Raw genomic sequence first — 13,508 nt, forward strand, 5'->3', positions numbered from 1 at the left:
TTAATGGGTCTAAGGAGAAGACTGGAAAACATACTAATATTCAAGGAGATTATTAAAATTTTCTCTTGCTCTTAACTAGGACCTGTGGTCTACCCTGAAGATTTTCTTTGCTTTAAATAATAATGACAGAATTTAGAGATTTTGAAGCTTTTCAGATCATTGTTTTAATTAAGATTGAGATTCTAGCCCGAGCGGTTTGGCTCAGTGGATAGAGCATTGGCCTGTGGACTAAAGGGTCCCCGGGTCGATTCCAGTCAAGGGTACATGCCAGGGCTGTGGGCTCGATCCCCACTGGGGGGTGTGCAGGAGGCAGCTGATCAATGATTCTCTCTCATCATTGATGTTTCTATCTCTCTCTCCCTCTCCCTTACTCTCTGAAATCAATAAAGATATCTTAAAAATAAATAAATAAAAATTCTATGCAATGTTTAAAAAAATATTGAAATTCTAAAATTGATCTAAGCACATTTTGGTTTTTAAAGGAATAGCATTATGTAGCAGTTGAGGATTCTTTCCTCTTTAAGATAAGTAAAATAACTTACTTGGAGTTTAAAGTAGATTTACGAACTATAGATTTGACTAACGTATGAAATATATATATGTAACTTTGATGGAATAGACAGCCCTAAAAAAAAGTTGGTGCCCCCTCCATGGGACAGATAACTGTGGCAGCATCATAGATTGTAGTTATCAAAAATGGGTGTCACTTTTAAAAAATGGGTGTCACTTATGATTATAAATGTAGGCATAAGTTACTTAACAAGGAAAACAGTATCAGCCACAATAATAGCTGAGACTATTGACCCTTCAAATTAAGAGGAATATACTGAAAGGTTCTGGAATAAGGTGTACCTTGTGGTTCTTGCCTTATATGTGAACTCTTTAGCACAAAACTGAGGGCTGGGGAATCTGAGCCTTACCTACTCATTGTTCTCCAAGTTAGAATACCAAGAGAGTGACTGATTTAGGTATTCTCTCTGCTTTACATATGTGTGTGCAATTAGAAACAATCTCTGGGGAAGATTTGTCTGATGCCTGTATTTTTTTTGAAAAGAAAACTTTTATATTATTATTTAGGAGCAGGTAAAATAGAATGTGTACTATGCTTTAAGTATATATATAAGTATATTAACTCTATATTGTATGAAGGGGTCCAAGAACCTATCATGTAATAGAGTGATTTCTTTCTACCAAATTTCAAACAACCAATTATGAAATGAACTTTTTGGGATCTTGACTCTAAAGCTAGAGATCACCAACAGGGGGGCTTTGTTTTAGGCATTTTGCTCACGTGTGTTGCAAAGTTTGATAACTCTTGGCAATTTCTCTATGACAAAAATATGAGGAGACTGTTAACTGAGCATTTACTGTGTGCTAAGTAGACCCAGTAGAGGTTTGCAAAATCTTTTAATGGATAAAATTTTAATACAAAAGATTTTGTTGACATTGATGTCTAACTAAGATTTCTTGCTTCACTTAGCCGGTGTGGCTCACACACTGAAGGATCACGAGTTTGATTCCTAACCAAGGGCAAGTACCTGGGTTGCAGGCTCAATCCCCTTACCCTGGTTGGCCAGTCTCTCTCTGTCTCTGTCTCTCTCCCCCTCTCCCCCCCCCCCCTCTCTTTTCCTCTCTCCCCCTCCCTCTCTCCTTCCCCCTCCTCTTCCCTCTCCCTCCCTCCCCTATATCCTTCCCTCCTTCTCTCCCTTCCACTCTTTCTAAAAAATATCCTCGGGCAAGAATTAGCAAAACAAAAAAAGTAGTTTCAGTAACAGCTTTCAAGTGAAGCATGTTGAAATAAGAATATTGATAACCTGCAGTTTTGAATAAGCTACTTAGTATATATAGTATTATGGAATACAATGATTCCCTTCTTTAATTTGCTAAGGAATAGAAAGAACTGCTTTAAAACTCTTAATTCACGGGTCTTTGGTCTTTCTGAGTTTGTGTCTTAAAGTTTTTAATTTATTTTAAGAACAGAACTTTTAAATTCTAGATCTAGTCTTTGGCATCTTTTATAAATATTAGAAAAATACCTCTCTTGACAGTAAATTTAAAGTGATTTGTTTGTTAGCACTGTCTGGGGCAGGGTGCCATTTCAGAGGGGTTGTGGGCTTCTTCACGAGGATTTCCAATGAAGAGCCCTTGGGGATTCTAATACTCAGAAGTTCTGATCCTTGTGGTTGCACCAGCTGCCTTGATCTGCTCCAGCCGTTCAGTAGCTGTTGGTATAAGATAAAACGCTCTGCTTCCCGCTCCTCTCAGTTCCTGGGCATGCAAACAGTGTCTGTGTGCCATCTGGTGGGTGGACCGGCTGTGGTGACAGTGCTAAAAGTAGTGGTTGAAAATAGGTTAGACATTGCAAAGATATAACATTTACGAAAAAGAGACTGAAGAAATGAGGGTCATTCAGCCCTCTCTCTCTTTAAAATGAAAATAGAGGTAAGTGTAGAGGAAAGAATCTACTTATACTCCATTATTTCCTTCACTTGAATAAAGAGAAAAACTTGAAACAGCCTTTCCCAATCTTGTGTGATCATAAGAATCATTCCACCTAGTTTCAGATTCTTTAGTGTCAAGTGGATTTCAGGAATGTGTGTTTTGAATAAGAGGGTCCCTGCCCTCTCTAACTCCCCTAACACACAGTGCATTTTATAACCAGATACATTTGGGAAGAATTGCTGTGATGAATTGGAATGACCAAGTTTGAGGCCATATGGTAAATGTAGCCAATTATTAATCAGAAGATACATTGTCCCAAAATGGGGAATTCTAATTAAGCAGGTGGAAAAGAAATGAGGACATTAAGAATTAAAAGGTTTCCTTGGCTGAGCAAGATAATAGAAATGGGACAAAATGACATGTTTTAACAAAAGATGAAGAAGCCAGTGAAACAGCAGTAGGATCAAATTTGTAGATGGGCCAATTTTTTTTGGATAGACATTTAAAAAATATGAAAGGGAAAGGTCCCACCAAAGGAACCTAATGAGAATGGATTGAATGATTTCTAAGATCTTTTAGCTTTGAGGTTTGATGAATTAAATGAAAGCAATTATAATAGCCCAGATACTAGAGCTTGAATTAAGGAGTTCCTTTAAGAAATGAAGAGGTGCTGTTTAAATCCTGGCATGTGGGAAGATGGGGGAAGAATTTTTTTTTCTCCTTTCAAATTGAAAAATCCAGGGCATTTATGGTTCTGCATAGCAGATAAAGAAGGAACTTGCTCATCATTTTAAAAGATGTCCTCTAAGTCAAAATGCTTATCAAAGCCTAGAGAGTAGATTTGATCCTCCAGGGAAAATATGTAGGAAAGACTGGCATAAAAGATTGAATGACTCATTTAGGAGTATGCCCTTAGGGCTAGAGCTATTTCTTATTATGGCCATTTCAAGATCCCTTTCTTTGGTTCCTGGGGAGATTCTGGTTAGGTGTCTGTTGGGGGAATCCTAGAAGTCCTGCATTCTCACAGCTGCAGAAATAGGCTCTTGCTTCCATCCCATGACCTGGAGGAACGTGCATTTCAGATCCTCTGTCCTTATCTCTGCACTAGAGGATGCTTGTTCTCTATTTCGGAACCAACTACAGAGGGAGAGGTTCTAGAGGTCACTTTAACCATTGTACTTTGGAGAGATTACGAACTTTTATCTTCTATTTCTCACTCCTCCCATTTATAGCAATATTGTGGTCACCCACATTAAAAAGTTTAGATTTACTCTTAGGAAGTTTGGTGAATATGATTGAGTACAAATGCAATAAAATCCAACATAACAGGGTTAAAATGTGCAGATCAGTAATGCACATTATAGCTATACTAGTAGCTACCTATAAATAGAATAACAACGGAGAGCAACTAAGATGGCGGCATAGGTAAACACCGGGAAATTATCGCCTCACACAATAATTGAAAATTACCACAAAGGACTGAGCAAACATCATCCAGAACAACAGAAAGGCTGGCTGAGTGTAAATTCCACAACTAGAAGGAAAGAAAAGCACGCTGAGAGCCAGAGGCGCTGCGGAGGTGAAGTGCAGAGGTACGGCGGCGCGGGCGAGGAAAGGGGGTGGCGCCTGAGGACGCGGCTGTCTTTTTGAATCACAAGCTCCCGACGGCTCTGAACTCCGGTTCCGGGAAGTCTCTGGGGACCCAGGTCTCATACGGGGAGAAGCTGGTCTGTCCGGCAGCGAGCGAACTTGAGGGCGGCTTTCCCTCAGAGGTGCTTGCAGCCGTTACCGGAACGCTGAGACGCGCGACTCCGGGCGGAGAATCGGCCATGGCCGCTTTCTCCGCCCTCTGACTCCCTGAGACCCCGCCCCACCCAGGCTGCGGCAGAGGCTTTTGCATGTGAATGTACCTAACTGCAGCCGAACCAGGCAGACCTGGAACTTCCAAGAGAAGGCCCAAGGCCCCGCAGCGGCTTGCATTGCTTCACAGCTGAGCCTCTTCGTGGCTCCTGCTGTGTGGCCTCAGGCAGAGGCTGAATTAGCACCTCCTTAGATCCAGGAGCCACTGTACCCAGTGGTCAGAGGGGGTCCATCCAGACTGCAACTCCTCAGATCCATAAGGGACGCACTCAGGGAGCAGACTCAGTGAGCACCAAAGCCCCACTGAAGCAAGTCTTGCCCCAGAAGGGTGTCTTCAGCACAGAAGTTCTCCCACTTTAGACACAGCTGATTCTCACGGCCAATTGGCCTGGAGGTCAATTCCTCCCAGTGATTCTACAACAACCAAGGCACCAAGAGTGCACCAAGAGTGTCCACCCCAGGTAACTGGGGAGGCTGAGCTACTGGGCCCTTCAGGACACCTGGCGCACAGGGCCACTCTATCAACACAGGGAAGCTGCCAAAATGCGGAGACAAAGAAACAGGTCACAAATGGCAGAAATGGAGGAAAGCAAACGATTGGATATAGAGTTTAAGGCCACGGTTATAAGGTTTTTCAAGAATTTTATGGAAACCGCCGATAAATTTAATGAATCCCTCAATAAGTATAGGGAGACCATGGAGGACATGAAAAAGGACCAACTAGAAATTAAGCATACACTGACTGAAATAAAGAATAATTTACAGAGATCCAGCAGCAGAAAAGAGGATCCCAAGAATCAAGTCAAAGATTTGAAATACAAAGAAACAAAAAATACCCAACCGAAAAAGAAAAAAGAAAAGAGATTCCAAAAATATGAAGATAGTGTAAGGAACCTCTGGGACAACTTCAAGCGTACCAACATCAGAATTATAGGGGTACCAGAAGGAGAGAGAGGGCAAGATATTGAAAACCTTTTTGAAGAAATAATGACAGAAAACTTCCCCTACCTGGTGAAAGAAATGGACTTACAAGTCCAGGAAGCGCAGAGAACCCCAAACAAAAGGAATCCAAGGAGGACCACACCAAGACACATCATAATTAAAATGCCAAGAGCAAAAGATAAAGAGAGAATCTTAAAAGCAGCAAGAGAAAGACAGTCAGTTACCTACAAGGGAGTACCCATACGACTGTCAGCTGATTTCTCAACAGAAACCATGCAGGCCAGAAGAGACTGGCAAGAAATATTCAAAGTGATGAATAGCAAGAACCTGCAACCAAGATTACTTTATCCAGCAAAGCTATCATTCAGAATAGAAGGTCAGATAAAGAGCTTCACGGATAAGAAAAAGCTAAAGGAGTTCATCACCACCAAACCAGCATTATATGAAATGCTGAAAGGTATTCTTTAAGAAGAGGAAGAAGAAAAAGGAACTCTTACCATTTGCCACAGCATGGATGGAACTTGAGAGCGGATAAATACCACAGGATCTCACTCATTTGTGGAATATAATGAACAACATAAGCTGATGAACAAGGACTGATCCAGAGACGGAGAGGCATTGATTGGACTGTCGGGACTTGGAGGGAAGGTAGGGGAGGGTGGGGGTAAGGGGGAAAGATCAACCAAAGGACTTATATGCAAGCATATAGGCCTAACCAATGGACATGGACAACGGGGGGGGTGAGGGCATGAGCGGGGGTGGGGGGGGTGGGGGGTAGAGGGTAACGTGGGGACAAGGACACATATGTAATATCTTAATCAATAAAAAATATAAAAAAAATAGAATAACAACTTTAAAATTTGAATATGTTTAATTATAAAAATGAAGGCAGTCAGAGTAACTACAAGGTTTATTTATTTACCTTTAATCCTGACCTGCACATTATACATGGGTGTGCTATTTTACTTACAGGTTTGGTATTTCTAGTTAGATATGTTATCTTTTTACATTAAGCATGAGTTATTAATACATGTTTCATTTATAAGATAATGCTGTTGATCTGTGGGGCCTGAGTATTTTCTAAGTAAAGGTGATAGCCATCCCCTGAGCCATCCATGTCGTTTCTTCCTAGTCCACTGTCTTCAGTGACAGATAACTGCTTTCTGGGTGGCTGGCTGGCTAAAGGTTGTGGGATCTTTTCTCTCTGCAAAATGAATTGTCCTATTTCAGAACCAGTCTGTGACTTGATCTATTTGAAATGAACCGATAGTCCTTTACAACAGGTATTCATAAGTAGTTAAAAGGAAATGTTAATCTAGTCACTGTTAATCACTAATGAATAAAGCATGTGATGCTGTCACATAAACAGCAGATCAGTGGAGCAGAATAGAAAGGTAATAAATTGACCCAAATAAGTAAAAAGATCAAGGTTGCATTTTGTATCACATTGTGGAGTGGGGGAGTAGGTTATTCATTAAAAGTAGCCATCTGGCCCTAGCCAATTTTGCTCAGTGGATAGCGCATCAGCCTGCAGACCAAAGAATTCTGGGTTTGATTCCGGTCAAGGGCATGTACCATAGTTGCAGGCTTCTCCCTGGCCTGGGCCCTTGGTCAGGGCTTGTGCAGGAGGCAACCAATCGATTTGTTTCTCTCACATCGATGTTTCTCTCCATCTTACCCTCTCTCTTCCACTCTCCCTAAAAATCAATGGAAAAATATCCTCGAGTGAGGATTAACAACAATAAAAAGTAGCCATCTGGAAAAAAAAAGACAATCGGAACTTGCACTTCTCACATCAAATAATTTCAGATGGATCAAGCATGTAAAGTCTTAAATGAAGGCATTTAACTATTACAAGAAAACATGGGGAGTATTTTATACCATCTTAAGCATATAACTAATGAGAATTCATTTCAATTCAATTCATATCTGCCCTAGCCGGTTTGGCTCAGTGGATAGAGCATTGACCTGCGGACTAAAGGGTCCCAGGTTCGATTCCGGCCAAGGGCACATGCCTGGGTTGCGGGCTCTCTATCCCCCTGAGTGGGGAGCGTGCAGGAGACAGCCAATCAGTGATTCTCATCATTGATGTTTCTATCTCTCTCTCTCTCTGCAATCAATAAAAAAAATATTTAAAAAACAAAAAGAACAGCATATCCAACTGGAAATACCGAACCTGGAGGCAAGTAAAATATGCATAGCATGTTCATATACAGTGTACACCTCTAGGGTATAGAGGAATGATAAACTTTGTAGTTACTCTGACTTCCTTTATTTTTATGTTTGAATATAGACCTCTGTATGATATAAAAGTCATAAAAGGGATGAACTATAAAATTGACTGCATTATTTTTTTTAAAATATATTTTATTGATTTTTTACAGAGAGGAAGGGAGAGAGATAGAGAGTCAGAAACATCGATGAGAGAGAAACATCAATCAGCTGCCTCCTGCACATCCCCCACCGGAGATGTGCCCGCAACCCAGGTACATGCCCTTGACCAGAATCGAACCTGGGACCTTTCAGTCCGCAGGCTGACGCTCTATCCACTGAGCCAAACCGGTTTTGGCGACTGCATTATTTTTAATGTGCAAAGAAAGGCATATATAAAAAAGCAAAAGACAAAGGTCAAATTGGTACAAATAATTGCAGCATGTGTAACAAAGAATATACTTATTCCTTCAATATATAAAGAGGCTCTATCAATAAAAAAAAATCACTAACAGCCAATAGAAAGATGGGCATAATTCTAAGGAAGGAAAATTTAGATGACTTTTAAACAAAACAAGTCAGCCTTATTCATAATAAAACCAAAATAGAATAAAAATTAGATACTATTTTTAACCTAAAAATTGACAGAAGTAAAGTTTGATAACACGAAGTTGGTAAGGATATCAGGCAGGGGTCCTCAAACTTTTTAAACGGGGCCAGTTCACTGTCCCTCAGACCGTTGGAGGGCTGGACTATAGTTTAAAAAAAAACTATGAACAAATTCCTATGCACACTACACATATATTATTTTGAAGTAAAAAAACAAAAAGGGAACTAATACAATATTTGTATTTGCATGTGGCCCGCAGGGCGTAGTTTGAGGACCCATGAAAGGGAATGGATACTTTCATATATTTTGAAGGGAGGGTAAGTTGGTACAACCAATGTGTGTAAAGAGTCATTGAAGTATTATTTGTAGTAATAAAATATTTTACTTTTAAAAGTGTTTGTAATACGTAGTCCATTACTAAAAGACTCAATAAGTAAACTGCTATAGCCACAAGAAGAAATACTATGTAGCTAACAAAGAAAACATTGAGGCAAACTACATAAGATAAATGCTGTTACTAAGTGTGAAAAAGCAACATGCAGACTGATACAGTATTCAATCTTATATGTAAGGAAAAGGGATGTTTATGCATATATGTTTATATATGTCTAGAATATTTCTGGAAGCTTATAAATGAACTGGCACCAGGAGCTGTCTCTAGAGAAGGGAATGGGTTAGATGGTAGTTGAGGTTGGGAGGAGACTTAGTTTTCACTGTATACTCTTGTCTCATGAATTTGTATCATTGGCTTCCATCATTCATTCATTCACCCAACACATATTTGTTGAACTCTGCTGTATCCCAGGTACTATGCTAGGTGCTAAAGATAGAGCAGTGAATGAGATAACAAAGCCCTATCCTTGCAGAACTTAGTATTCTAAGAGTGGGTGAGGCTATGGACAGCTAATAATTTCATAAACAAGTAAATATAAATGTGCAATATGTCAATAAGAGGTAAGTACAGGCCTACCTCGTTTTATTGTGCTTTGCTTTATTGTGCTTCACAGATGTTGCATTTTTTACAAATTGAATGCAAGACCCTCTACCAGCAGAAAGATTACGACTCACTTTATTGTGGTACTCACTCTAATTGTGGTGATTTGGAATGAACCCTCAATATCTCTGAGGTATGCCTGTACTCCGGTGAAAAAATAATAGTAAGTTAGGAAGTGCTGATATAGGCTGGTCAGAAATCTCTGAAGCAGTGATGACTGAGCAGAGACTTGAAGGAAGCTGGGAATACGGCACAGCACGTAGAGATATCTGGGGGAAGAAAGTTGCAGGCAGAGGAAACTAAGAACAGAGGTCATGAGCCATAAATTTGCTTGGCATGTCTTGAGGAATAACCGAGAAGTCTGAATGTAGTGGAATGAAGTAGGGAGAGATGGACAGGTAATGAGGTCAGAAACAAGTGGTACTGGTAGCATAGGGCTTGGCTCTGTAAAGCTGTGTGCCGTTTACACTGACAGATGCAAGGCCAGCTGGATGTTTTGAAGGATTTTCTAGTAGCCACATTTAAAAAGGTAAAAAGAAACAGGTAAACTTCACTTTAATGATAGATTTTATTTAACCCAGTATATCTGAAATTATCATTCAGCATGTAATCAATATAAGCACATTATCAACGAGATACTGTACATGTTTGGGATACTTGGCCTTCAAAATCTGATGAGTATTTTACACTTAGATCTCAATTTAGATGTTAAATTTTCTCAACAGTTAAGGTGAAATGTAGTACTATCAAAAGGGAAACTATACTGCTTTAGTTTTTAAGTTTAATTAAAATTTAGTAAATTTAAAATTTCAAGTTCTCAGTCACACTAGTCACATTTCAAGTGCTTAATAGCCACAAGTGTCTAGTGACTACTGTATAGGACAGAATTAGAATAGAGTTGGGGGCAGAGGTGGGAATGCACAAGCAGGCTGATGAATCAGTAACTTAAACAAGAGATAGTGACTTGGACCAGAGTGATAGCAGTGGAGTGGGTGAGAAGAGGTTGTATTCAAGATAAATTTTAAAGATAGAGTTGATAGGATTTATTATTGGAGTGAATGTAGGATATAAAAGAAAGGGAGAAGTCAACAGTGATCTTTGAGGAATAGAGTTGGCATTTACTGAGATGAAGAGAGATGGGAAAGGAGGCTTCGGGAGGGATGGGGAGCAGTCAGGAGTTAGATTTGGGGTGTTAAGTTTGAGATACTCACTAAACATAAAAATGGGGATATAAGAAATGATAGCTGGATATGTGAATCTGAAGGTTAGGAGAGAAGTTTAATCTGAAGAACTATATGTGAGAGACAACAGACCACGTAGGGAGGAAGAATTGACGGAGAAGAGTTGGAGGACCAAACCAAGGGGCTTCCGAATGTTTTTAGAGAAGAAGCCAGCAATCAAGACAGAAGAAGCCAGTGAGTTAGAAGAACCATAGAGAATGGTGGTTTGGATGCCAAATGAAGAGTGTCTCAAAGGAAGGTATGAGGTTTTTTTTAAGCATCTAATAGTTTAAAGTAACTTGAAAGCTGAGAATTGACCATTGGATTTAACAACATGAAGATGATCTTGACAAGAACTGTTTCAGTGAAGTTATTAAGGAGAAGTGGGAGTGGGTTTAAAAAAAACACAACAGTGGAGAAATGGAGATTGCAAATGTTGGTGGGTTTTGTGAATTTTGCTGTCGAGTGCAACAGAAATGAGTTGGGAGCCAGAGAGTTATGCATTGTTTGCTTTTTAGATGAAAGAAATACGGCATGTTTCTGTGTGGATGAGAATGATCTAGCAGAGAGGGAAAGATGGCGATGATTCAAGAGACTTAAAAGAGACAGTACCTGGAGGGATCTCATTTAGACAAATACATGAACTACCTGTTTAAAAAATAGCCCCAATTGAGATAACAGAAGAAGAGAAACAAAAGGGTTGTATTATCTGAAATTAGTCTCTTACTAATAAATATAAAATTGCGTAGGTCACTTTTCCCCATCATTTTTTTTTTTTTAATTAAGGTACTAGACGGCCTGGTGCATGAATTGGTGCATGGGTGGGGTCTGGCCGCCTGCCCCAATGGGGGCCGATTGGGGCCGGGTTGGTGGGGGGGAGGGGACGCGGGAGGTTGGCCAGCTAGCCCCGCCCCTGATCGGGGTGGGAGGGGGCCGCTCAGGGGCCAGGCTGGCTTTGGGGGAAGAGGGGCCACAGGCGGTTGGGTAGGGCCGATTGGACCAGTTGGCCGCTGCAGTGCGTGTCATAGCGACCTGTTGTTCCATCATTCCAGTTTCTTGACTTTTATATCCTATATAATAAAACCCAAATATGCAAATCAACTGAACGGCAGAATGACTGGTTGCTATGATGTTCACTGACCACCAGGGGGCAGATGCTTAACGCAGGAGCTGCCCCCTGGTGATCCACAGGGGGAACACTGCTCAGCCAGAAGCAGGCTCACAGCTGGTGAGCACAGGGGTGGTGCTGGCAGGCAGACATCCCCCAAGGGGCCCCAGACTGCAAGAAGGCACAGACCAGGCTGAAGGGGACCGCCCCCCTCCAGTGCACGAATGTCGTGCACTGGGCTTCTAGTATATTGATAATTCACATGTAGTAGATTACATTTGATAAACACATATACCACCACAATCTAGGTCATATTAAAACTTTTATATTTAAGGCTGTAGGCTAGCTTGTCCTATGAGGTTGGACCCTGTACATATATGATATACCACTATTTCTGCTTTGACGTATTTGTAAACCCATAAAATAGACATATTCTTCCCTACAGTAAGTTACTAATTTGGTTCTACTAGGAGGATGTAATACAGGCTTGGGTTAGGAAGGTTTTTCCAAAAGCTAATTCAGACAAAAAACCAATTTTTTTTTCCAGAAAGTCAGTGCTGTGAAAAAATAATTTATACTGGCATCATGTAGACAAACCACAATTATTTGACTGCTTTTTTTTTTTTTTTTTTCATTTTAATTGGACATATTGAAGGTGATTAACTGGAACTGGAAGAATGATGAGTGAAAGAAATCACTACTGTCTAGACAATTCTAATGGAAAACAGAAAGATCCATTTACTCAAAATTGAAATAAATTTTGAGTCAAAATTTTGTGTCTGTGCCAAGATTTGGCATAAGGTTTTACCTCTTTTTCCTAGCCACTTCCCAAGGTGATTGATCTCATTTAGTTAATTCAGGGAATTTCCAGAACCAAAACCCAGGCAGTTCTCTAAGTTTTTGTTTTTAATAAGTGCATCAAGTGCCAGGAATTGGCTTCTGGACAGTATTGGGTCCCTGTTGCCAAGAAGCTGGGAATTATGGCCAAGCCATTATGCAAAAATGTTTAGACTTGGTTTGGTTTTACTTCTTTTAACCTGACAGGTATTTCGGGGGACTGAATGTTTGTAATCTATTTAAATATGTCCTTTTGACCTATTTATTATTTTGACCTAGTTTATTCAGTGAAAGTAAATTGTGTAAATACGTACATGGCTTTTATTTTTGAATAATACAACTATTGAAATCCCAGTGGAGCCCCTTTAATTGCTTATAAAACAGATTTTATTTTTACTAATAAAAAAAAAAATGCAACCTGGCCTGTGTGGTTCAGTGGTTGAGTGTTGACCAATGAACCAGGCTGTCACTGTTCAATTCCCTGTCCAGACACATCTCTGCCAACTCAGGGCATTACCTACCTACTTAATCTTCATCAATCTGGTAGATGAAAATTTCTTTTTTTTTAAGTTTTAATTTTTTATTATTAAAATCAAGCATTTTTCATATGAACATTGACATTACTATTTCTTTATGTATTTGGCTTATTTTTATATTAGGGTATTGTCTCATTGTCATTGATTTATAAGTGGGAAGTTAAATAAAAATTCTTAAGGATAGTAATCCAGTGATCTATGTGTTGCAGAATTGTTGGTACCAACTCTGAGATCTCTTTTAAGTATATTTGGTCTGTTGTTACTTAAAAAATACTTATTTTTGCCGAAACCGGTTTGGCTCGGTGGATAGAGCGTCAGCTTGCGGACTGAAGGGTCCCGGGTTTGATTCCGGTCAAGGGCATGTACCTGGGTTGCGGGCACATCCCCAGTGGGAGATGTGTAGGAGGCAGCTGATCGATGTTCCTCTCTCATCGATGTTTCTAACTCTCTCTCTCCCTTCCTCTCTGTAAAAAATCAATAAAATAAAAAAAAAATTTTAAAAAAATACTTATTTTTATTTTTATTTATTTATTTTTTTAAAAAAATATATTTTATTGATTTTTTACAGAGAGGAAGAGAGAGAGATAGAGAGTCAGAAACATCGATGAGAGAGAAACATCGACCAGCCGCCTCCTGCACATCCCCCACCGGGGATGTGCCCGCAACCCAGGTACATGCCCTTGACCGGAATCGAACCTGGGACCTTTCAGTCCGAAGACCGACGCTCTATCCACTGAGCCAAACCGGT

At 40.1% G+C, this 13,508-nt stretch overlaps 1 protein-coding gene across 18 annotated transcripts in view; it reads left to right on the forward strand.

The window, feature by feature from the left end:
• The window catches only part of TFDP2 (transcription factor Dp-2), a 126,222-nt gene that overhangs the window by 72,336 nt on the left and 40,378 nt on the right, over positions 1-13,508 (forward strand). For 2 of the 18 annotated variants that reach the window (XM_036332333.1, XM_036332340.1), the window contains one exon: positions 10,442-10,538. The exons of 13 other annotated variants lie outside the window; for them this stretch is intronic. In XM_036332333.1, coding sequence (XP_036188226.1) covers positions 10,517-10,538 — 22 coding nt within the window. In that variant the 5' untranslated portion in view covers positions 10,442-10,516. Of the gene's footprint in view, positions 1-1,506; positions 1,531-9,072; positions 9,193-10,441; positions 10,539-13,508 lie in introns of those variants that run through there. 3 more of the 18 variants (XM_036332331.1, XM_036332341.1, XM_036332347.1) reach the window with 3 other exon arrangements.

This window comes from Myotis myotis, unplaced genomic scaffold (assembly GCF_014108235.1).
Source record: "Myotis myotis isolate mMyoMyo1 unplaced genomic scaffold, mMyoMyo1.p scaffold_m19_p_13, whole genome shotgun sequence".
In the NCBI taxonomy this organism is placed as follows: Eukaryota; Metazoa; Chordata; class Mammalia; order Chiroptera; family Vespertilionidae; genus Myotis; species Myotis myotis.